The sequence below is a fragment of the Heterocephalus glaber genome, unplaced genomic scaffold, assembly GCF_053883595.1.
Source record: "Heterocephalus glaber isolate CG9 unplaced genomic scaffold, H.glaber_assembly_v1.0 deba00000331, whole genome shotgun sequence".
Lineage (NCBI taxonomy): Eukaryota > Metazoa > Chordata > Mammalia > Rodentia > Bathyergidae > Heterocephalus > Heterocephalus glaber.
Window position 1 is genome coordinate 27,528,946 of NW_028258142.1, and position 27,161 is coordinate 27,556,106.

Sequence of the window (27,161 nt, forward strand, 5' to 3'; positions counted from 1 at the left end):
TTGCTATAGATGTCTCAAGATTTGAAGTTCTAAACTTGCTTTACTGTTGGTCCCCAAGAGATTCAACAGGGGCCATGTAAGTGTATCACATCCAATATAAAAGATGCGTACCTGCATGTGCCTTTAGGCTCTTATCACCACTTAGGGTTTCTTTGGGCCATTCAGCTTTCTATGTGAGGCTTTTCCTTTCTGTTTTACTATGCACCCAGGACAGTATATTCATTACAGCGAGAAGGGATTCTGCCATTCTGAACTTTGCCAGCCTTGATAAAGCCATTCCTTGATAAAGCCATTCCCTGGTTGTATTCTTTCTTAGATACTGTCAGAAGTCTTGAACATCTTGCCTTTTGACTTTTTGTGATTTAAAAATCATTTCCTCACAAAGATTTTTATTATTTGAAAATTTTGGAAGTATATAATTCAGTAAAACAGTTTGCTTCAAAAATCCCCAAAGATAAAAGAATATAATCTCTAATAATACTACTCCAAACTAGGAATTTAAATTGTCTTACTGAGGACAGATAGTATTTAATAGCTTATCCTCATCTTTTCTTTGCCAAATCATTCTCAATGTAGTCTCTACACCCAAGTGTTTTGTGTAAAGACCAATTACTTAGCAAATTCTGGTTATTTTAATAATAATTTGTTTTCTGCACCTAAACTCAGATTTTAAAAAACTATACTAATTATATATATTTACTGAATGTGTAGCTGTCTGTAGAGATACTGGTAACCTGGAATTTAAAAGCTGAAGAAATCAGACTAGGTGCTCCTTACTCTTTGGTATGTTGAATAGTTTTTAGTTTTTCTTCTTCTACTGTGGTTTATGAGATTTTTCTGAAGTGAAAACAATGTGTTACAAATGTTAAGTCCCTTCCCCTCCCTCTCTCACCAAAAAACTTAATGTCATTTTAACCCAGGTCTTTTGAGGGTTTATTCTTCCTTTTAGCTTGCGTAGACCAGCAGTGTTAAAATTAGGCAGTAGGTTACTTCTCCAAAAGCATGGGGTATTTTTCACTTTATCCTTACATTTGACAGTATTTACTGGATACTTTTGATTATACTAAGACATTAGTGGTCTTTTCTCTTTCATTGTCTTCAACATAGAGTTGAGATAATATTAGACTTTTCTGTTACCAGTAGGATTCCAGAATATAGGACTGTGAATTTGTCAAATACAAGAAAGTAGTAAAGAGACAATTTTAAACCGTTATTTTAAAAATCATGATCTGTAATCTTGACTATTCTAGTTTGGATTTAGGTTTGTTAGCAAAGGAAAGATGTTGGTTTTAATTATATTTTGACATACATAAAGTAGATGACTGCTATTCAGTCATTATGGAATAGTAGATAGTTGACCGAATACACAGAGACAAAAATGTTCCTTTCAATTCTGCTACCCATTATTTACGTTCATTAAACTATATTGATAATATAAATTGCATATTATTAAATTTGGTGGTTATGTTTTATTCAGCAAATGAATTAAACTAAGGTTTCCATTTTTTGAAGTTTCTATAGATGACATTATTTTTTTCTTTAGCCATATTCACATGGTTACAGTAAATAATCAAGTTAGTAATAATTCCTTTAAGAGTGTTGAATTTTGTTTGTTTGTTTCTTTTTTTTTTTTTTTTTGGTACCGGGGATGGGACCTTGCTCTTTTAAGGCAGGCGCTGGAATCATTGAGCTAAATCCCCGGCCCGCAAGAGTGTTGAATTTAGAAGCCTAGAACTGGGCTTCTGTTTCTGGATCTTAATCTAGGCTCCCCTTTCAATAGATTTGAAGTTATTAATTTAGATGGAAACCTATCATAAAAATTAGTAATTCTGTTTTATAAAACATCCTATGCCCAGCTTTGATTACATGGCAGACTAATATGAATTCTGTAAAATATGTAAAGTATAAATTTCTAATGTATTGACTTTAAAAAAATCTTAGCTTTAAAAGTACAAACTAGTGTATGTAAAAGAAAGTACATTAAACAGAATTCAGTACAGCATTCAGTAGTGATTTCTGCCTATAGTTAAAATTGTAGAAAGAAAATATATAAGACCTGATTATGATGGGGAAGTAGCTAGCTTTTTTACATATATAGTATCAGCATATTTGATATTGTCTTTTCATTAGATTGAAAGGAAACCTGGAATGAGGTGGAGGGCACTCTACCAACTTATCATTGCAAACAGTAACGTCACTGAAATACCCTTATTTAGCCAGATATATAAAATCCATCCTAAGATTCTCTTTAGTTTAAATTATTTGCGATTTTGTTGGTAAGGGAATCTTTCCTAGTTTATCTCTTTCAGTATGTGAAAAACTCACATTTCTAATTCTTTATTCTTTAATACTATCATCTTTGATGCCAGTGGCCTCTTGTTTGTCTCTCTATTATTCTCACATTGAAGAAATTTCATCTTTGAATTTTTACATTTTCATTTTAATTATTAAATTATAGGATCATGATAGGCTTTCAGGGTTTTTGATAATTTATGAATATTCCAGTTCTTACAGAATATTCACTTTTTTTTGTAGAGATAAACATTTAAAGCCAGTGTAGGAGCACATTTGAATCTTATACTTGATTTTAGATTTTTCCCTTTTATTTTGTTTTGCTAATCCTTCCAAAGGATACGATTTTTATGATAGAGAAATATATCTGCTTAAGCTTAGAGTGCCAGAGTAGATATTATATTTCTTTTCTCTAGACAGAAAAATTGTCTGTTTGGGTAGAGAAAATAGAGGACATGTCCCATACCACTCTAAAGCATTGCTCTGTACAAGGCATCTTGCCAACATTCCCCAAAGTGCCGAATAAACACTACAGACAAATGCTATAAATGTTCACAGAGTAGAAAGTTATTGTGGCTAGGAGGTTTAGAAAGCTTTAGAAAATTAGACATGTGCTGGACTTTGAAGATTGACTGAGATTTAGGAAAGCAAACAGGAGGGAGAGAACATTCCAATTTGGGATAGTAGCTTTTGCAAAGCTCTTACTTGGGAACAAGTAAGAATGAGGAGACAAAGGCCGGGGATTTTGCTCAGTGACACAGTACCTGCCTGGCAAGCACAAGGTCCTGAGTTTGATCCCTAATAACCGACCCCCTCTTCCCCCAAATGAGGAGACAGGTTGGTTGGAGATAAAGATATTTATGGGAAGTAATTGTAACTGAGTGGTTCATGTTGTTGAAGTTTTCTTAAATACCAGTCTTTACAAGTTTTTAAAATGTTATCTTTTGCTTTTTTCATAATAAAGAAATTTGGAATAGACAAAAGTAAAAATAACTCATATATTTTTTTCTAATACAACCTTATCTCTTTTATGACTTTAATATTTTCTCTCCACATTTTAATGAATTTAAAGAAATATAATGATCATGTATATGTTTTTAAAAATTTCACACAGTTTTATGTAATCTGTATCTATAATTTTCAAGTTAATTGTATGTGATGCCAACAATTGGATATTGTGGTAGTATATGATTTATTTAAATATTTTACTATTAGATGTACCAGTCCAGTGAGTTTCTTTATGCATATGTTTCTTCCTATATTTGCAATATTTTCTTGGGTTACATTCCCAGAAATACAATTATTGTGGATATTTATGAATTTTGATATATGCCATCAAACTGATTTCCAAAGCGTTGTATCAAATGAAAAGATCATCAACAAGTTAAATGCATTCCAGTTTCAGCTTACCTTTTATGCATTGTGCATTATCAAAATGTTTTTTGTAATTAAATATTTTATAAAGGTATTTCATTTTAAATTTATATTTGAATACTTGTAAAGTTGAATAGACTGAGACATTTGTGTTTAATTTTACAAATGAGAAATGTTTAGAAGATTTTGAACTAATGTGTGGCTTTTTTATTACCCCTCTGATCTGAACTTGAATATATCTTCTTGTAGCCTAAGGCTAATTCTGACATCTGTGCTGTTGCCGCCTTCCCTTTTACCTTCTCAGAGACCTTACCCCATGGATTAAGTTAACTACTTTTTATCCTCAGCCTCAAGGAAGCCTGGCTTTTCCCCCAAAGCATTTCAATATTTTAAAATATTTCCTGTCTTAAAAAAATTATTCACTTTATTCCATATTCCCTTTTAAAATTTATTCTTTCTTTTCCCTTTAGAGTGACACTTCTTGTAATTGTGTGTGTATATTTAGTACTTAAACTCTCACTCAATTTTTATATTTCTGAAGTATAACTTTTCTTCTTACTATGTCATTAAAATTGTCCTAACCAAGATTGCTGATCATCATGGTTAAATTGAATGAACAGTGTTCAGTCCTTAAGTTAGTTGATCTGCTTTAGCATTAAGTACTGTGATTACCCCTACCTCCAAAATACAGTATTGTCTATTTGGGGATGATGTGTTACTTTCTTGGTTTTCTTCAATACTGTCTTTTTTCAACTCCTCTCTTAGGTTCTTTGTTCAACTCCTCTCTTAGGTTCTTTGTTCTGTAGCTCTTAAATTATTGAAGTTTCCCAGGATATATTATGTGTTGATTTCATTCTTTCCCATGGCTTCAGTTAACACCTGCATGTTAATGATTCACAAGTCTATATATTTATCTTGAGTTGTTTAGGAAATTTTCTGTGTCTTTTCTGTCTTAATTTCTTTCTCTCTGAATCCCATAACTTTCCATTCTTGCTTTGTGTAAGTTGGATGTTAGACATCTTATAGTTGATTTGTTTATCTTTGCTTTTGTATTTCCATCTGGTTAGTGATATTTTACTTTCTAGGATATTGTCTTAATTTTTAATTTCTAGTCCTTCATATTTTGAATTTTGGTGATTGTATTTTTAATTCTCGGTGACTCGGTCTTGGTCTTGATCGTCACATAAAAAGTTACACTCTTGTTTCATGGATATAATCTGTTCATTCTTTTAGTATATTAGTTATAGGGATGTTTTTATTTGTTGATATTAGTTTTTTCCTGCTCTCTCCACTGACAGTTTTGTTTGTTTATTTGGGGGTTATGTCTTTTCTGTTTGTTTTGTTTTTTGTTTTTTGTTTTTTGAGACAGAGTCTTGATGTTTAGGTCAGACTGGTCTTGAACTCACTATGTAGCTCAGGCTGGGCTAGAACTTGTGAGGATCCTCCTGCCTCAGCTTCCTGAGTACTGGCATTATGGGCATGCACCACCATGTTTGTCTAAAGGGGTTATGTATTTCTTGTTGGCTGTTGTTATGTTACATCAATTAACATGGTAGCACATGTTTCTAGTTTTGGGTTTACACCTAGGAGGAGAATTGCTGGGTCATAGAATATACAGTATATATATTAAGCTGTATTACATACTACCAAATTACTTAGCAAATGGTTATTCAAAGTTACACTTCTACTACCACTATATAGCTGCTTCAAATCCTTGTCAAGAATTATTATAGCCAGTTTTAAAATTTGAACATTTCAAATAAGTTTAGTAATATTATTTTATGGCTTCAACCTGCATTTCCTTGGCAATTAGTAATACAGTATTAATAAGTAATTATCTGTTTATGGCCATATAAATGTCCTATTTATAAAGTACCCGTTCAAGTTTTTTATGCGTTGTTCTTTTAGGTCATTCTTTTCTCATTGATTGTGGGAGTTCTTTATATTTTTGGATAAAATTCATAATATATGCAGCCAGTATGTGTATTCTCTTTTTACTCTCTTAATGTTATCTTTTGATAAATATAGACTCATAATTTTAAGCAAGTTGAGAGGTGGAATAGAGACTGGTGGAACTTCTGGGGTCCTGGTGATAATTCTATATTTTAACCTAGGTGGTAGTTACACAAGTGTGTTTATTTGAGAAATTTAAATGCTCTGTATGCTTAAGTTGTTTTTTTTTTACATTCTTCTGCAGGTAGTATTTTAGTGAAGATTTGCAAAAAAATAAAGAATTTACTTTATCAGTCTCTTTGATTTTCTGTGGCCTGTTTTAAGAAATGTTTGCTTATTCCAGAGTTACTAATATATTCCTTTATGTTATCTTTTAAAAGTTTCTTTTATAGTTAGACACATAATTCATCTGGAATTGACCCTTGTGCTTAATGTGAGGTAGATTCCCCTCTTCTCTCCATAAGGATATCTAACAGCCCCAGCACCACTTATTGAAAAGGACTGTTCTTTTGACAATATTTTGCATTGTCACCTTTGTCATAGACGAAATGCTTATCTATCTGAAAGTAAAATTTTGGACTATTTTATTCCTTTGATCTGTCTGTATATGTGCTTCTGGGCTTTCTGTTCTCTTCTGTTGGTGTGTCTAGCCTTTCTTAATGCTGTACTATTACTATAGCTTTATAGTCTTGATATATAGTAGTGTAAGTTATGAAGCTTTGCTACTCTGGTTCAGAATTATCTGATTATTTTTGTCTGAAATTTCCACATAAATTTTAGATTTAGCTTATCATATTTTCTATAAAATCTCTTAGGATTTAAATTTATAAATCAATTGAGTGTTAATATTTTCATAATATTAAATATTAACACTTACAATCTACAAATTTTCTAAGGTTTTATAATTTTCAGTCTAGTTATGTTATACATCCTAATTGATTTGTAGTTATTTGATATTTTTTTTTGTTTTTTTTTTTGGAACCGGGGATCGAACTTGGGTCCTTGAGCTTGTGCAGCAGGCGGCGAAACCACTGAGCTAAATCCCCAGCCCCTATTTGATTTTTTTTTATGCTACTGTAAATGGTAACATTTATAAAAAATTTAAGTGTCTAATTATCTGTTGCTGTTATAAATGAATTGATTTTGTGTTGAGTAACCATCCTAAATTCATTAAATTATCTGTGATCCTGTTGGACATAATGCATAAACAAATGTCATCCATCAATGAAAGTTTTATTATTTCCTTATCAATTAATAAACTTTTGGTATTATTTCCTTGTCCTTTTTCACTGGAGAGCAATTCTAATACAATCTTGAATAGAATTGATAACAGCCTCTTTCATGATACCAGGAAACATTTTAAAAGTCATTTTATTCCATTAAATGGGAGTTTGCTACAGGTTGTTTTGTAAGTATACTTTGTCAGTTTAAGGAAATTAAGTTCTATTTCAAGTATGCTAATATTTTTCATGCATATCTATTGAATTTTATTAAAATATTTTTTCTAGATCAGACAATTTTTATTCTATTATATAATGAATTATAGTGATTGGTTTATGTGATAAATTTCATTGCTTGATTTTATTGAAAGGTCAAGTGGACTTCAGATTCTTGGTTTAAGCCTAATGTGGCCAGGATGTATTTTCATTTTTACCTTTTTGGACTTGCTATCATTTGGTTCAGAAGGCTTTGTATTTATATTCATGAAAGAAACTGATTTGCATTTTTCTTTTCTTGTCATTTTCTCTTCATGTTTAATATTAAGGTTTTACTGGGTTTGTAAAATGAGCTGGGAGATATTCTTTCATTCTTATAATAATTATAAGAGTTTGTGTAAAATTTGTATTTTCTGGGGTGGGGATTTAGCTCAGGTTCTGGAGCCTGCCTCGCAAGGTCCCGAGTTTGATCCCTGGTACCAAAAAAAAAAAAAAAAAAAATTTGTAGTTTCCTTTAAATGCTTGAAAGAATTAATTGTGAAGTCATATTATCCTAATTTTTTATGAGAAAGTTTTAAATTACAGATTAAACTTACTTAATAGGTATATTGATAGATATTCATTATGTTATATTTCTTTCTATATGTCTTTTAATGTGTTCTGGGAATTTGTACATTTCATAATTTTTAGATTTAGTGGTTTAGTGGTAGGCAAGTACCCTGTTACTGAGCTATGTCTTCAGTCTTTCTAGTAACATTTTTATTATTTGTGGCTTCTGCTCTCTTTTTTCTGTTATTGAAAGGTGGAGTGAGTTATTAAGGAGACCTTTAACAAGTTTTAAATGTAGTCTATGTATGTACTTTGCCCCACAAAAATTCAAATTCCAATTCTATAAATTAGTAAGAAAACTTTTATTTTATAGAAGTTATTTCATTGTAATGAGTTATATTTTATATTGACCTTTGTTGCCTTGAAGTAATCTTTGGAGTTTTGCTTCTTATGCCTGTATTGACTTGCTCTTTCTTTGCCATTTCTTTTTATTTTCAACTTTCTGAGTTTCAGGGTTTTTTTTGTTTTTTGGTACTGAGGATCGAACTCAGGACCTTGCACTTATGAGGTAGGCAGTAGCACCACTGAGCTAAATCCCTGACCCTCTGAGTTTCAGTTTTATATATGTTTCTTACAAGCATAAAACTTACAATTGAGGTTTTTTTATCTGATTTAAGGATTTTTTATTTTATTGGTGAGTTTACTATTACATTTAGTTTGATATTACAGATATGTTCAGTCTTAATTCTACCACTGTCTTTATATGCTTTTAAAAAATATTTTGTCATTTTGTGATATTTTTATTTTTGTTCTTTGGTCTGAGTTTTCTGTTTAAATTCATACTTCTCAAGGGCCAGGGATTTAGCTTAGCGGTGCTGGGCCTGCCTCTCAACCTCAAGGTCTTGAGTTCGATCCCCCGTACCAATAAATAAATAAATAAATAAATAAAATCATACTTCTGATGATTTTTGAGGACTTATAATCTGGTTAAAAAACACTCTAGTCATTGCTTAATGGTATATTTTAAATAGTACATATGTATTTCTATTTCTTGACTTACTGGCATTATAAAAATATAAGTATCCATTAGTGTCCCACTATAAAGAGTTAGGAATTAATTCACACAACTAACGTGAGCTTTTTTCTTTTTTTATTAATATGTTTGCAGTACATGTTTACACTGCTTGTGGGGATTGGCACATGTACATAACACACTTTACTTTTTATTTCACCCTTTCCCTCCCTCTTCACCTCTTGCTCCCCTTCTCATTTGAGAAAAATCCATCTCCCTACTTCCTGTTACCTATCTTTTGTCTTGCTCTTTATTTATATTTTGGGTTTCTCATACAAGAGAAACCATGTGATCTTTAAGCTTGTGTGTCTGATTTATTTCACTTTAACATTATGGTGTCAAGATGCATCCATTTTCTTACAAATGACTCAAGCTTATGTTTCTTTATGCAGAGTAGTGCTCCATTGTGTATAAATACCACATTTTCTTTATTCATGTTGATGGACCTAGAGGACAATAGCTTTCAAGATTTAGCCGTTATGAATTGTGCTGCTATATTAACTTTAAGGACACTTTTCTTAAGGGCATCTCTTCTGCTAAACAACAAACAAAAAAATCTTTATGTATTAAAGATCAAAGCTCCTGCAGTTGAGTTGGTTTTGAAATAATTAATTTATTCAATAGCATATGAGATATGATCAAATGTTTAAACATTTTAAATTATTAGTGTAAAAGATACATTACTATTAATTTCCATCAAAGTACTCCCCCTTACTTACTCCCCACACTTATCCCATCATTCTTGGGACTTCCTAAAGCAGTACTGGAAGCTCTTTTTCATGCCTTTAGTTGCACTGTTGCGCCTGGCTGGATTTCCTTGATCAATTCAAAACATTTATCTTTCATTGTCATTTTATCTTTTGAAAGAGCCAGAAATTGCATGGTGCCAGATATGGTGAATAAGATGGATGAGGAAACATCATAATGTATTTACAAGCCTGCCTTTCTTTTTACTGTGCTTAGCAGCATTCACCGTACTTTTTTTTTGGTACTGGGGATTTTCACCATACTTTTGATCATACATTGTAAGAACATTCACCAAAGAGGACTTCAGAAAGTGGCAAGAATGGTGGGATAAGTTTGTTCAAAGTAACCAGGAAGGAGTATTTTCAGGGAGATTTGTAGCAATGTCTTTTACTATAATATATTTTTAAAAATTTAAATATTCACCATGTATTTTGATTACCCCTTCCATATTGTTGGTTATATTATAAATATTATATAAACAAAAAGATGAGACCTGCGTACTATCCTCACAGAACTTTCAATCTAATAATGAAGACAAACATTGTACAGATAATTCCAAGTATGCTGACAAGTGATAAATACAGAAAGTAGATACAGAATGAGCATGTATGAACTTATGTCCCTATATGAACTTATGTACTAATAAAAAATTATTGTAACCTTTCTATGGAAGCTGCACATGAAACATTTAGGCACTGTGAATAATTTCATCATCATCTTAAGATAATTGTACCTTTTAGGCATTTGAGAAGAGTAAGTTAGAAAGCATTCATGGCAAAATCAAGATGACCACAGCAAGGGTTTACTGCTCCTTCATCTTCATCAACCCTAACTTTTGTTTTCAGCTTCATCCTTCTATCCTCTTTAGCCCAAATCATTATTTTTCACTTCAACAAGAGATTGCAGTATAGTTTGCATAGCCACAAAAATCAGTCTTTGCTTTGGTTGTCATCACATTTTCTTGTCTTTAGCACTTTTTTTCTAGGACATAAGGACAAAGCAAGAGGTTTTTCGTATTTGACCTTTGATGTTTGCAGGCCGTGGTACTTATGTTGTATTTGCTCACTATAACTAGACAACTCAGTTATTATATTGGGTTGATTTAAAACAGAGCAGTTTATAATCTGAATAGTGAATTCCTTCTGGGCATAAACATCATTCATCTGTATTGCCCTAACCTACTGTCTGGCGTATTTAATTTTTCAAGTCAGTGAAAATAAACTACTTTCTCTGGAATTTGCTTTAGTGTACAAGTATGTGACAAGATCCTATTATTATTATTATTTTTATTATTTAATAGATCTGGGAATTGAATGCAGGGCTTGCTAGGCAAGCTCTCTACTACTGAGCTACATTCCCAGCCCCCATCCTTTATTCTTTTATGAGATTTAGTAAATGTGAAAAGGATGAATGGAGAGTAAGAAAGTAAGACAAGTTTCTCCACTAGTGGTAGGAAGGTGGACATGGTTTGAGAGAGAAGCAGCATAAATAAGGACATGTTTTAGGTTGTCCCAGTCAAGTGTGCTTGTCTTTTCAAGGGAAGAAGCCCAAGGAGAGGAAGGGAGAAGATGAGAAATGTGAGAAAAGTTGGGCATACTGGGGACAACCTCAAGGCAGCAAGATACCTATTTCTCTGAGATAAGGTGACACCTGAAGTGGAGGGAGGTGTTTCTAGTCAGCCATGGAGTCTATTGTTTTAGGCTCAGTGACTAAACAGATAATATTCAGCTTATGGTGTTTAAGATAAGCAAAAATAAATAGTTTTGTTTTGTTTTGTGGTGCTGGGGGTGGGACCCACAGTCCTGGGCATGCTAGGCAAGTGTTTTACCTCTGAGCCATCTCCTCCAGTGAGGAAGGTAGATATATGAAAGCTTTAGATGAATTTTATTTAGTTTCATTACTGAACTTCAGCATGTTTCTATATGGTCAAATATTTTTGTTCCAATGGAGATTATATTTTCAAATGGGAAATGCCTTTTAAGATAATATATGAGGGCTAAAATAAGTTTTATTTTCTATGTGGCTGAGTTTGGTGAGATGTTTTCTCTCTCTCTTTTTTTAGGTTAGAAATAGCCAGGCCTACTGATAACTATATACTAAGAATTGACAGAATTTCACATGTTAAAGATCTACCTGCCTGTTGTACTTTATCCTATATCTATACATTGAACACCGAAAATCATTTTAATTGGAATAGTGCCTTTCTCAGCAGTTAGAGACAAATTACCACATGATATGATCTCTGATCCTGGAAAATACAGAAAGCTCTTTCTAAAATCTGTACAAATAAACACTTTCTCACATTATGTGTGTGATATAAGAATTCATGTTTCAGATATTTGAAACTCTACATCTTCCAGTAGAAACAATATTATAATGGTTCTAGCATCTCAAGTCAGCCCATAAAAGACCATTTAATCTAAAGAGTGTCGGAATTATTAACAGTATTTACTGTTCATAACCATATGTCTGTCAAAATACATTGAATTTCAACTTTTAAGCTAAGAGATGTTTCTCCTAATTCTGCTTAGAATTAGTTGACTGGTGCACCCCTATTCCCATCCCCTAACTCCCTAGTTGTTTAGCATTGGGAAAAGAGGCACCACACACGGGTTACTCTCACAAAGCTCATTTCTGATAGGAACTTTCTGCAAAGCAGAGAACAAGTGCCCTGTAGTGCTGGTATATGCCAGCAGAGGATTGTCCTTGTTGTTTCTTCTGTGAGATCTGGGCCCCGGCTACTAAATGTCCCATCTTCTCCTGTCTTTCACTTTCTTTGGACTAGTAGTTCTTAACCAGAACTGATTTTGCCTCTGTCTTTTACTTCCTGACATCCAGGAATATTTGGCAATGTTCAGAGACATTTTTGGTTGTTACCACTGGGATGTGCTATTGGCGTTTAATAGTGTAGATCAATTTAATTGAGTGTAGGTCAAAGATGCTGCTAAATATTGCTAAATATTGACTTCAAATCCCAGTAATGCCAGGAATGAGGAACCACTGAGTGGTTAGGGCTTTGTTTTTTTCCCTCTTGATTCATAGCAGCACAGAAATGTAGTTTGTAGTCCCTGATTCTCTTCCACCTTATATTCTTGAAACAAGCTCAGAGCACTTTTGAGGTTTTTTCTGAGCTTTACTATCATCTCAACATGGGAACAGATAGACTAAAAATAACAAGAAAATTACAGGTCAGGAAATCTTAATTAAAAGCTGTCCATTTTATCCACTAGACTTGAACTAGAGCAAACTTCTGATCTTCTGTAGGCTTCAGTCCATTCTTCTGATGATAGTTTTTCTGTCCCCAAGGCTTCTCTTCTTACTTCCTCCTGCTGCTCAGCTGTGCAGAGCCTTGGGCTCTTCACTGTTCTTACCAGTGAGGAATGGTGGGGAGAAAAACTCCTTGGGTTATTTTGATGAGAAATTAGGAGAAGGTTCCCTTTGTTCCAGCCAGAGCTATTTTCTGTTGCCTACCTTCCTTTAGGAAATTCACAGGATAAGACTGTATTACAGCATTTCCCTAAGATCTGCTGTACAGCACAGGGGCATCCTTTCTCTGTTCCTTCTTTTAATGTTGCCCTATACCACCAGCACCATTGTGGGCACTTACGCAAACTGTGCAGTTTCAGTAGGCCTGATTCTTTGAAGAACCCCTCACTTAGAAGGTTTCTGTGCTTGGTTTAAGCTCTGCTGTTGTCCCTTGAAATTCTTAACACAATTTGAACAAAGAACCTCAAATGTTTATTTCTGCTGGCCTTGCCAATAGGCTGCCACTGTAAGTATCTTAAAACTTTTCCTCTCTCCTTCTCCTTCACTGCCCCTCAGGGTTGGTTAGGAGTACTTTGTTATTATCAAAGTATACTAGCAAGAAATCTCCAGCTGAGAGAGAAGAGCAGATTCATATGCATATACTCAGACTCTTCATTTGCTAGTGTCTTTCAGAATTATTTTTGCTTTGTTTATAGTTACTAATTTTACTAAAATGATTACTTATTAAGTATTAATTATTGTATGATCCATAGTGTGCTACAATGTATAGATGAAACATGGATTTTTCTATATTGGGTATGTTCAAGTGTTTATGAATCTTCCTCATTTAATTTCCATAATGCTTTGATATTATTTTTATTTCCCAATATTAGTATTTATAGAGTTTAAGTTAGCTGTCCAAGGTTTATACAGCTAGTGATAAAGTAAGAATTTCTCTTAGGGCTTGAAATACTTCACTCCAAACTCTCCTTGACTTGAGGGTTTGCATTGAAAAGTCTGCTGTGATTCTGATGGGCTTTGCTTTATAGGTGATTTATTTATTTTCTTTAATGGCTTTTCATTATCTGTTCTTGTGTTGGATTTCTGGAATCTTGACTATCATATGCTTTGGTAAAGATTTCTTTTGATCATGGCTAATTGGAGTTCTATATGCCTCACTTACCTGTATGTCAAATTCTTTTCCCCTTAAAGAATTTCAATGTGAGTTTGTCGCAGTGGCACAAAAGGATAAAAGATTACTGGGAGTCAATGTCCGATCCATACTCCAGGAGGGCCCAGAGGGACTGCCATTAACTGACTTCTCAGCCCTGAACTGAAGCCTCTGTGGCCTTTTATTGATAGAACCAGAAAGCAAGGATCAAAGAAGGAAAGGCAAGAATTCCTGTAGGTGACAAGGGAATAACAGGGGAAGGTGAGGATGGTCTGTTAAATCACTGACTTTGGGACCAAATTAAATGATGGAGGAGTATGGAGAGGACAAAGGCCAGAGCAGTCACTTCTTAAGGCAATGAATTTTGAGCACACTGTGACTTGTGGCCCAGTAGACTCTCTTTAAATCTGTAACCATGCACTCTTGTAGGCTCGTGGCTGTAAAAGACTCTTATCTCTGCATATCCATCTCATATACACCTCTGGCCAGTGCCCCCACATGGGTTGGTCTGAATTTAAGCCCTTCCTGTCCCATTCACTCTGCCCCTCAGAAGTTAGAAATTCCTATCCTTAGAGCTGACTGTCAAGTTGAGGTCATGAGTAAACATGAAAGGTTGATGTCGTTATGGCAAGTGATTTTTAAAAATACTAAACAGATACATCAATGCTTTTCAGATTGAGTATAATAGTAGATGAAAGTAATCCTGGTATATTTGATATAGATGCTTTTCAGTGTGGTCATGACAAGTAGTGTTAGTGTAATTAATCTTTAACAATACTCAAAAGCCTTGAGTTACATAGGCTTAGTAAATCAATCTTCCCATCCTCCCATTTTATGAAACACTTTTCCCCACATATTGTTACTGTAACTTATCTGGAAGTATTTTCTTAGAGGAGAGATCTCAATCTTTAATTTTCATCCACTGAAGGAAATTTTGGCACGCCGTGTGGTTGACATTTTCATTGAGGTCTAAGAAAGATAACTTGCAGAAAAAAATATACATATAACACCATTTTGGGGGGTTTTAATGTGTGAATTACCTCAAATCACAGTTTGTTACCTCCTTAAATTTCTGTATGAGATTTAGCTAAATATGTCACCAGCCTAGTCTCTTAACTCTGTATCTGGAGAAGGCAGGCATCAGGCATAGGTTGTCTAGGGTTGCTAAATGACACAGTATTTATTACTTAGTGACAAAGTTAGAGTTTGAACATAGCTTTCTGAAATGGATATTTATAGTGAAGTGGATTAAGAATAACTTGATAGTTTCTTAGCATTTATTGATCTGTCATTAGACTTTGATTTGAATAGCAGGATCCGAGGCCTGTACTCTTAAGATTTAGAACCAAACATGCAAATACTTTTGCAGGGTTTTTGTTGTTAACAGCAGGACTGTTTATTCATCTAACTGTTCCACCAACTAGGTGTATAACCATTGTTAAGTTACTTAACCTCTCCAAGCTTCAATTTCTTTACCTTTAATAGGAGTGATGATATCCTTTCCAGACTGCTATAGGAAAAAGTAACTGAATTCCTGTACCTAAAACACTTAGCACAGTAATAGGCCTATGAGAAAAAAAGTCATGGTGGCTAAGTAACAGTTCCTTCTTCCTCTCTTCCTCCTATGTCAGGATGGTTTGAGCATAGTCTAACTGACAAAAAAGAACTTTGGATAAGTCCTTTCTTTACATCTGAGCAATTACATTGACTTTTAATTTTTTTTATTTTTAAATTTTTGATACTGGGGATCAAACTCGCGTCCTTGCACTTGCACAGCAGGCGGCGAAACCACTGAGCTAAATCCCTGGCCCACATTGACTTTTAAATAAACTTCAACATATGTCCTTCAACAGTGAAATAATACGAAGACAAATACCATCCTTCAGTCTTCAAGGAAGAGATCAAATAAAATATATTTTTAAATTATCTGGCATAATTAGTATTAAAACGTGGAGATCTTGGTGATGACTATTAATGGTTCTCTGTATCCACTGCCAATCTCTCACCCCCAATTAAATGAGGCACTTGTACCAGGATCAGAGTAACCTAAGGTGCTTATAAAGAAATAAAATAAAGCTAGCTACTTAATCCTGGACCTATGGGACAGAATTTCTGAGAATGAAGCTTCAGAATATACATTTAAAATAAGCCACTTTGTATATTGTTCTATATAAAATCATTTAGAAATTCTAGCCTTTGATTAAGCTACTTTCTTGGCTAGAGATAGTTTTTCCTCTTCTATATGCTCATAACATATTCTTACATATTTTTCAAGAGCTGTTTCTGTCTAAAAATCTTCCTAGAATCTCAGATTAAGGTTACTTTTGCATCTTCATTATTGCAACCTGCCTTGTAGAGTTTTGTTTGCTTTTTGCCAGACAAAGCTCCTTGAGGGCAATACTTGTCTGCTATACTAACAACCATCTCCAGTGCCCAGCAAAATACTTTGCATGTAGTGGGCACTCAAAGAATATTTATTGAATTTGGATTGATCCTCTAATTACTTTTTCATTGCAAACCATTTTCTTCTGACCTCCCAACAGAGGATAAATCTGTTTGGAGTACATGTTAATAACTTAGGGAGGTGGAGAATAATAATAATAAACATTACTAGCCTTAGTTTAGAACATCAGAATATGGGTATGTGTTTGCAAATGGTTGTGAGGAGGTTGGTGGTAGTGTGTGTGTGTGTGTGTGTGTGTGTGTGTGTGAGAGAGAGAGAGAGAGAGAGAGAGAGAGAGAGAGAGAGAGAAAGAGAGGGATCTTTGTTTCTTCCTCATCTTCTTGAATATTTTTCATAAGGCAAGTGAACAAATCCTCAAAATCTAAGTTAAATCCATAGCAATTAAAAGGTGAAAATGCTACAGTTGTATTCTGGGTTAGTTTTTCTTTCAGTAAACATATTTGCTTGCTCATCTGACCAAAGAAGTAACTTTTGTGACACATCACCATGTTTGTTCTTGGGAAAGCTAAGATAGATAAAGTACATGCAGCTGTGTTTCCTCTGATGTCCTGCAGGTAGTCAGTATGAGAACTATGAAGAGAGGTAGCTGTAGATGAGATTAGTAAGTACTGAGCTAGAAGTGATTAGTAAGGTGCTTTCTCCCAAGATGAGTTGCCCTATCACCGAAGCTTTAGGGTGGCTCTTTTGTGGTTCTAGATGACTTTTAGTTCCATCCTATGTTTCTTCCTCAGTCATCTGGTTTACTGGGTAGTGCATGTCTAGACTGTTGACAGTACAAAGTGATGCACATATGGAAGCTATCCAGTTTTTTAATATACTGGAGGGTGACAGAGAGCAGATACTAGAAGCACTTGGAGAGTCTGGTTCATGGGGATTAGAGAAGGCATATAATAACTGAGGACAATAACACATTTTGAGAGTTTCTCCAAGTATTAAATTATTGTTCTTTTTTTGAAGTGGGTTTTTTTTTGTTGTTTTTTTTGGTACCGGGGATCAAACTCAGGACCTTGTGCTTGAGAGTCCGGTAGCACCACTGAGCTAAATCCCCAGGCCCAAATTATTGTTCTTTTTAAGTATTATATTTATTGATAGCTTCCTGTCACATAAGGCAGTAAGATTAACCCAAGAAAACCATTGGATTAGGCAGGTGAAATCAGATTTTCAGCAGGTAGATTAGGATTGATGGGAGTGGTGTTTGAAATATGCCCAGGAGAGAATAGGAAGCTATTATAAAAGGGAACTCCTTCCAAATTTGGAGAGACTAATCTTTTGAATATTATTGTCTTTGGACTTGAGATGGTTGGGAAGAACGCCAGGTAAACACAATCATCTAGTAAAACTCTGGAGTTCATAAATTAGTAGTCTGAGAAACCTTAAATTTAGGCAGTAGAAGACCTCTTCTCTCCTCTGCTCCCCCCAAATCATTGGGTGCCATAAAGTGGCTGAAAATAATGAAAAAATCATAGAATTTGGGGAGTGGAAGGGACTGTCTTTTAGAGTACATTTAGTGAAAATTGGATAGAAAAAGAGATGAACTGATTGAGTGAAATGAGATTGAGGGAAGGGAGATGGTGGTACACAGATTGACCATTCCTTGGGAAACAGGCCAGGGCAGGGGGGATGGTTATTGTATCAATTGGATTAAGTGTGTGCTTATTAAAAATGAGGGAGTAAAATTCCAACACTCCAAACAAGTGCCTTGTGATGATCCGTCCTCCACTCCAGCTCTAGCAACCATCCCTATAGCTTTGTGTTTTCAGAATATTATATTAATTGAATCACACAATATGGAAAATACTGTCTTCTTTCAGTATGATGGCCACTATGTGTACATTTAAAAATTTTTTAAAATGAAAAGAACCCCCTCCCAATCACTCAAAACAATAAAACAGGGAAGAATCTTAGAAAATAGATGTAGAGAAAGATGAGTTAGGAACATGCTGAGATATGAACAGATTTATCTTATGGAGGATTCATAGTTCTCAGTGAAATGAAGTGAGCTTATTAGCTTTGAGAGCCTAGTAGAAAGGATGGGGGAAGTTACTTTGATCTATTAATGTTTTCTTTTTTTCAAACTAACCTTCTTCCCTTCTTTAACTCCCTCCCATCCCCAATCCCTGTCTGGCTTCCCTGGAGAAACACACACACACACACACACACACACAACCATTTTTTGGCAGAAGCATTTAATCTTTTCTGCTTCTGAACTCTGGTGACAGTGCTTTTAGCATTGAAGGAACATGTGCAAGATCCATCTGTGCATATCAGATTCTGACTTCAGCTATAGTTGAGGGCTGTTAGATGACATGTGGGGATACTTGATACAATCTAGAGTCATACACCCACATTTCAATCCAAGAGTTTGCAAAATTTTCCTTTCTAACTTGTTGTATAATTTTTCTTCTTAGTGACATAAGTTTAAAGTTAAGAATTAAAATGATAGGTTCAAAATTATCTTAAAATATCTAATATTGGAGTAAAATATTAGCAATCATATCTGTCCATATTTCTCATGTTTACATATGTTTTGTTTTTGTTTTCATTTTGAGATAAGAGCTCCTGTGTAGTCCAGGCTAATCTTAGACTCACTATGTAGATGAGGCTGGCTTTGAATTTGTGGTGATTCTCCTGCATCAGCCTCTCAAGTGCTGGGATTACAGATGTGCTCCACTAAACCCAGCTGTTTTTATTTTTTGGCAGTATTCATTTATCTTTGCAAATTAAATTATATATAGAGTCATCCTCCTCATGGAATTGGTTCCAATATCCTCTAATGGTACCAAAATCTACAAATGCTCAAAGTTCTTATATAAAATGGTATAATATTGGTATATAATCTATGCACATCCTACCCTCTACTTTAAATCATATATATAGGTTATTATACTTAAGACAATGTAAATGCTGTGCAAGTTTTTGTTATACTGTATTGCTTAGGGAATAATGACAAGGAAGAAAGCTTATCCACTGTAGTTGGTTGAATCAGTTATATGTAGAACCCACAGATACAAAGGGACGACTGAATATATGCATATATGTATGAATGCACATATACACACTTACATATCCATGGGTTCTGCATTCACTGATCAGAAATTTAACCAGGGTTTGTTTTCTGTGGCTGTGATATTCAAAACAAAGATGATATTTCTCTACCTAAGAGTAAATAGAAAGCAGATAGCATTTCATGGGATATTTATCACATTCCTTAGTTATTATTCTCATCTAATATCTTTATCTACATAGTGATTTATTTACTCATGCCATCTTATTGACCTGTTTATATTGGCCACATATTCTACTGATATGTGGGGATAGAATCTGTAGAGAGACAGGAGATGTTTCCATATACCAAGGCCTTTGGAGGACAGTTAAGCATTTTGTAACAGGTTACTCTTGGTGCTAGCATTAAGATTATTAGTATTACTATTCTGCCATAAATAGAGTTATACTACCATATCTTTTCATTTGTCTGGAAGGCAATTATCTGATACTTTATATACATCCAAAAGTCAGAACATAAACCCAAAAAACCCCGAGGATAGCCAGAAATTGCTTAAATTCTGTAAACAGTGTTTACAGAATATGGGAGTTGTTTTACATAAGTTGCTTTATTTAATCCTCCCAATAATCTTACGGGATAGCAATTGTACCCACTTTTATAGAAGAGGAAATTGAAATTTCTGAAGAGGTTATAGAACATGTTCAGGGTCATACATTTTGTGGGTATTGATCTGGGCTTTCAGTATGGTTTGGCATGTCTGTCACGTTCTCATGCTGAGTCCAGTTGCTCCCATTTCCAGTCATTAACACAAAGGTTTTTGCAGTAACAACTATGTGACTGGCCCTGCTATCTAGGAATACGGACAGAATGTCCTGTATAATCCTTTTGTCCTTAAAAATCTTTATCTGCAGTAAACAAGAAAATATGAAGCAGTTTAAAATAGAAATAAGGCCTGAGTACAAGGATAATGTCTACCTTGTTAACTACTGCCTCCTCAGGCCAAGTATAGCACATAATAGGAGCTCAGTAAATGTGTGATGAATGGATGAGTGAAATTAATGAGAAAAGCTAACTAGGAGAAAGACTAAAGTATAAAAAGAATATACAATAGAAAAGCATAACTATCTGGGGCCACTCAGTGTTTGAATAAACACTTGCATACCTTAGTAGCCCCCAAGGCATTACAAGCCTTTCATTGTGCTCACTGATGCCCAGATCAATGACCCAGGACTGCTGAGTGACAACAATGACCCAAGCCCTGTGCCACAGGGAGAAAATCCTTCAGAACCATGATGTCCAGTCTAAAAACTAAGGTAGTACTAAGATGTTTCAGAAAACGTGGGTCTTTTTTCCCTTTAAAGCATGCTGAAGGGCTAAACATTAGTGTCTTAAAAAAACTCACCCATATGAAGTAGCTCTTTCCCTACTGATATTGGATAAAGGGGTTAATACATATTTTTTCTTTTCCCCTGATAAATTTTAATATTAAAATTTCATTACAAATAAATTCTTTAAAAATCAAATTATATTCTTTGGAAGATAGCTTATAAAGAACTATATACAGTATATAGCATATAACAATCTGTAATACTACAACAACTGAGTAAGTTGCATAAAATGACAAAACATTTTTGAGTAATGTCATTGGAAAGAGTTATGATGTGTTGAAATAATTCACGTTTGGAGTATCATTTATCTTGTTGTAAGGAAAAAAATGAGAAAATTATAGGAAGCTATTGAAATGATTTAAATTTCATTATTCAACAGCATCGATGCGCTACTTTCTTGTCTCAATGTATCTATTAACAGTGATATTTTGCTTTACAGCTTTTCTGGGAGAAGAGGCTACAAGGACTTAGTGCATCAGATGTAACAGAACAAATTATAAAAACCATGGAACTACCTAAAGGTCTTCAAGGTATTATCTAAGTTTAGTTGAGCAGATATTTATAAGTGCCTTACGTGCCTTTATAATGATGCCAGGCACTATGTTAGATATCGTGGATTCAGAATTGGTACCTAGTCTTTGCTTTGGGGAAATCATGTGCCTTGCTGGTTGGCATTCCTTTTGTGTTGTAGTAAACTCAGGAAATAAATGAGAAAAACTTGGATGTTGTAGGGATGCTTCCATGTGGTGTATTACCTGAGATTTTTTTTCTGTGTAAAATCTTTGGCTGTAGATTAGGTTTGTCATCTGATTCTACCCGTGTGCTGCTTTCAGCACTGAATGTAGATAATCAACAGGATTTCCCAAGCTTCCTGCTTACAGCAGCATCTGGTCCCACCATTTGTTCTTTCTCTTATCCTCTTACTGAATAAACAACTAACTGCTTTCCTTCTGCCCCTTCTTCCACAAAATGCTGCCGTAAATAGCAGTGGGAACATGTACTTTGCTACAGCAGTAGCAGCTGGTGGGATCTGGGGTGGAGAACTCAGTTACCAGTCTACCTTTCAAATCACATGGTAAATCCAAGTTCTAGAGAAATGTTATTTTTCAAGTAGAACTCAGCTTCTAAATCTTGATATATTGTAGATCAAAAATCCTCACAATTCACAGTTAAATTCTTATCCTTTTATATTCTTGGAAATTATTGCTTTAGCTAAACAAGTTTAGGACTTTAAGCAATTCATTTAAATTTTGTGGTGGTGTCAGTCTCTTGCAAATGGTCAAAGTGTGCAGTTTTTCTGGATATTTTAGTATGTATTTGAAAAAGCTGTTAAAGCTGCAGGCATAGCATGTTTGCATTGAATTCTTGAAACAAATAAGATAAACATTGGGATACTACTAGAAATAATTTAAAAAGTCACAAAGAAATATTCTAAAGAGATACAAAGAAGATGAATATTGGATATTGCTGGATATATATTTTAAAAGTCATAAAGAGAAACTTAATAGGGATATATGAGTATAATGCCTTTATAAAGCACTTATACTATCAAAATAATTGACCTTGCTTGAGGAGTGTAGCCAATTTTTCAACAGTTTAAGCTTGTGAAAATATATTTTAAAATTTTATTAAAGTGCTTAGCTTTTTTGTGATGATTTCTTTAGTGTTAATTCTCTGCTGTATAATAGCTTTTAAGTGGATATGACATTGTCCTTTGCTGCTTTGGCTTGGATCAATTTTAAAAATATGATGCCAATTGAACACAAAAATACTGGTTGTTGTAAGTCTCATAAGGCTTGCTCAGCACATTCAAAAATTTCCTTTAAGAAGTGCTTCTTTTTAATTGCAGGAGTTGGTCCAGGTAGTAATGATGAGACCCTTTTATCTGCTGTTGCTAGTGCTTTGCACACGAGCTCTGCACCAATCACAGGACAAGTCTCTGCTGCTGTGGAAAAGAACCCCGCTGTATGGCTTAACACATCTCAGCCCCTCTGCAAAGCTTTCATTGTCACAGATGAAGACATTAGGTAAGCAGTTTAACGTGACTTTAAAAAGCTTTTTTTTGCCTGTGGGTAAATTTTATACTGCCCATTAAGTTCAGTATCATACCTGGTACAGGTTGAGCATCCCTAATCTGAAAATCTAACATCTCAAATGCTTTAAAATCTGAAACCTTTTGAGCTCTGACATGATGCCACAATGAAGAATCCCATACCACAAAACTGTTTCTTGCACAAAATTATTAAAAATATCACATAAAATTACCCTCAGGCTATGATTAGGTATATGTGAACCATAAATGGATTTCACATTCAGGCATGGGTCCCATCCCCAGGATATCTCACTGTGCATGTGCAGATGTTCTGAAAAAATGTGAAATCCTTTTGGTTCCAAGTAGTTCTGTTAAAGGTTCCTCAATCTGTAAGTGATGACTCCACCAGAAAGTTATGTTTTTCTTTCACAGAGCTTTTCTGAAGACAGTGGGGAGTGATAATCTACTTAATATAATGCACATTTAAAAAAAGTAGGGGGATATCACAAGCATGTCCAAAGGACAGATATCAGATCAGTTGTACACATATCATTTTGCACTGTTTTGCAATTTGGGTTTCTGAATTTCTGCTGTAAGGATCCCCTTTCACTCAAACATGCTTTTTATGATTACTCCCTTTATTGGTTTGTGTGCAAACCAACTTCCCTTTTAAAGCAGATGATAGTCATGCTGCTTTAAGCTCAGTCATGTTTTGAGAGTTTAATTTAGTTACATTGATTATGTTTACTTCACTTCAGCTCAATTTAGAGATTTATCTATCCCTATTTCACTTTGTTTCAAGTAAAGATTTAAGGAGGCTCTGGACACACACACACACACACACACACACACACATTAAAGCAAGATGAGAAGCGTGTGAGGAAAGTTACAGCAAGGAGTAAAACAATAAAGCAGGAATGAGAGAGAACCTACGCTGCATCTATTAAAATCTTTTATTCTAAGGCTGAGCCACAATTTAAGTTTTTAGCAGCAAATCGCAAAATGAAAACATCCAACTCAGATTGATAATACCCTAAAGGTATAAGCAAAGCATTGCTCAGGAGAAGCAAACCTATTCTGGATGGTAAACCACAAAGAAATTCTTGTCTAGGATTTATGAACTTCAGGATTATTACTTTATAATGATAATGATACTGTAGTATATTATATTTTCTTTAAAAATATGACAGTGTGTATATTTCAATGTTCTTCTGAATGTAAATCAAAAATTTACTGGAAAATTATTCCTAGACAAAACCAGCAGATGGCACTTATGAATCATACAATTTAAAAATATATTTCTATTTGTATTTTTTCCCTAAATCTATAAAAATTGACATAAAATATTTCTAAATGTATGAATCTAGCTAGATTTATTATTGGAAAGCCCCTCTTGAGTTTTAAAGTAATTCCTTTTGCAAACATGTAAAACAATTCAAAGTTGTATTCATGTGTCTTGATTGCATGGAATTTATGATCAACTTTATTTTTAAAGAAATTAAAATAACATATTGTAAAAACCAAGGCAAGATATTAGCTTGCTCTTTGGATAGAGGAAGAAAATCACTTGGGAGACAAATTGTTTTCTGTCTTGGACTGAATATGGAATTAGCTGGGATTCCACTAGATTAGTATGGATATTGACTGAGGTTCTCTGAGTGATATGGGAATGCGGATGGCTTCAACACCAGATCTCTTGATAGAAAAGGAAAATATCTCAAAACCAGATCTCTGGATGGTTTTGATTTTGGGTAAATTTGTCAAATAAATTGCTCCTTTGATTTAATTGTCCTAACAATTTTTTTTTAATTCATTAAGTTTATTGGTACTTTAGGTATAGAATATAATGACATTCATCATTGGGAATTTGTACCTTTACATGATGTATCTTGGTTCTTACGTTTTCCCCATTCCCATGCCTTCCCTTAACTCCCTACACCCTTCGCTATTTGCAAAGACTTTGTTTCCATTTTTTCCTTTTCTCATATTTTTTCCTTTCCCTTCTTTCCTTTCCCCTACCCCTCCCACTTCCCCTTTGCCTTTGGACATTTTCTTCCTATTTCACATTATCAATTATACATTTTGATCCTTATTTACACTTTCAGTTTCTCACACCAGAGAAACTACTTGGTATTTACACATGTGTGTCCTATTTATTTCACTTCAGAGTATGGCCTCAATGTGCATCCATTTAGCTATAAATGTCTTGAGTTTCTCATTCTTTATGGATGAGTAGTACTCCATTTTATATAAAAAAAACAAAACATCTTTATCCAGTCTCCAGTTGATGGACAATTGGGCTGTTTCCAAGTTTTTGCTATTACAAATTGTGCTGCTGTAAACATGGGTGAGCATAAATTGCTGTGGTATGAATCTTTTAATTCTTTTGGGATACTCAGCAGAGGAATAGCTGGGTCAAGTGGGACCTCTAATCCTAGTTTTTTGAGGAATCTCCACAGTGGTTGCACTAGTCTACACTCCCACCAAAGTGGAGGAGGGTACCTTTTTCCCCCACAACCCCTCCAGCATTTGTTATTGGTTGATTTCATGATAACAGACATTCTTTCTGGGGTGAGGTGGAATCTCAGTGTTGTTTTCAATTGTATCTCTCAAATGATCAGTGATGTTGAACATTTTTTCATATGTTTATTTTCTGTTTGCACTTATTTGTCTGCGAAATGTCTGTTCATTTCAGATGCCTATATTGGGATTGGGTCTTTAAATTTGGGAGGTCTGATTTTTTGCCAGTTCTTCATAGATTCTAGATAGTAGACCTTTGTCTGAGGAACAGCTGGTAAATTTTTTTTCCCACATTGTGGGTTGTCTCTTCATGCTGTTGTTGGTTTCTCTTGTTGTGCAGAAGCTTTTTAATAAGATGAGGTCCCAGTTGTTGATTCTTTGTGCAAGTTTAGATACTCATTGAGTCTTTTACTATGCCAATGTCTTCAACAGTTCTACCTAACCTCTGTTCCAGCTGGTTTTGTGTTTCTGTTTTAATATTTAGATCTTTAATCCATTTTGATTTTAGTTTAGTGCATGGTGAGAGATATAGGTCTAGTTTTAATCTTTGGGAAGTTGAAACCCATTTTTTCCAGAACTGTTTATTAAAGAGGCTATCTTTCCTCCAGTGAGGGTGTTTGGCTCCTTTATGTGTTTGGCTCCTTTATGAAAGAGGAGGTGGGTGAGTGTGTCTGGAGTTGTTTCTGCATCTTCTAATCTGTTTCACTGATCCTTGGGTTTGTTTCTTTGCCACTACCATGCTGTTTTTATCACAGTGGCTTTGTAGTATAGTTTCATGTTGGGGATTGTGATACCCCCTGCCATGTCTCTATTGCCTAGAATTGTTTTTGCTATTCTAGGTCTCTTCTGGCTCCAGATGAATTTTTGGATTGTTTTCTCTAGTTCTGTGAAATATACTGTTGGGATTTCAATTGGGATTGCATTGAATCTGTATACCAGTTTTGGAAGTGTGGCCATTTTCACTATGTTGGTTCTTTCTACCCAGGAGCAAGGGATGTCTTTTCATTTTCTGATATCCTCTTTTATCTCTTTTTTCAGAGTGCTGTAGTTTTCAGAGTAGAGGTCTTTGATTTCTTTTATTAGACTGATTTCTAGGAATTTCATTTTTTTGGATGCTATTGGGAAAGGAGTTGTTTCTCCAGTTCCTCTCAGTGAGTCCCTAACATAAATTTTTGGGTTATTTATTTATTTATTTTTGGTACCAGAGATCAAACTCAGGATCTTGTGCTTGCGAGGCAGGTGCAGTGCCGCTGAGTTAAATTCTCCACCCCTTCTAACAGAAATTCTTAAGCAAACATTCCTTTTTGAATTATTACATGTTCAAAACAAATGACCACAAATAAAATTGTTACCTTTAGTCCAATTGTGTAGCCAATGTTGTGTTTCCATTAACATCTCACATATTAAATGTATATCTTTTCAAGAATATTTGATAATATTTCACTCATTGGTATTTTTGTTTTCTAACACTTTGTAACAAATCTACACAATATTGCAGCTTAGGGCTGGGGATTTAGCTCAGTGGTCCTGCCCCCTGCCTCGCAAGCATAAGGTCCTGAGTTCAATCCCCAGTAGCAGGAAAAAAAAAATTGCTGCTTAAAAGAAGACGCATTATTAGGTCACAGTTCATTGGTTCAGCAGCTGGGTTCTCTGCTTGGATCTCATAAGCCTAATATCAGTGTTGGCTGGACTGCATTCTCTTCTGGATCTTGAATTTTCTTTTTCCAGCTCACACAGTTGCTACAGAATTTATTCCTTGTGGTTGTAGGCTTAAGACCTCTGCTCTTTTGTTGGCTATGGGACAGATGTCACTCTCAGCTTCTAAAGGCTGCCTGCAATTCTTTGCCACATGGCCTTCTCCATGTGCTCTTACATAATTCTTTCAGGAAGGGCTCAGCCCCAGTAAGTAGTTC

The 27,161-nt window shown here is 34.5% G+C and overlaps 1 protein-coding gene across 1 annotated transcript in view; it reads left to right on the forward strand.

The window, feature by feature from the left end:
- Nucleotides 1-27,161, forward strand: part of Mbd2 (methyl-CpG binding domain protein 2) — a 72,264-nt gene that overhangs the window by 37,088 nt on the left and 8,015 nt on the right. Inside the window, exons 4-5 of the mRNA XM_004855174.4 lie at nt 21,136-21,226; nt 22,546-22,723. Coding sequence (XP_004855231.2) covers nt 21,136-21,226; nt 22,546-22,723 — 269 coding nt within the window. The remainder of the gene's footprint in view (nt 1-21,135; nt 21,227-22,545; nt 22,724-27,161) is intronic.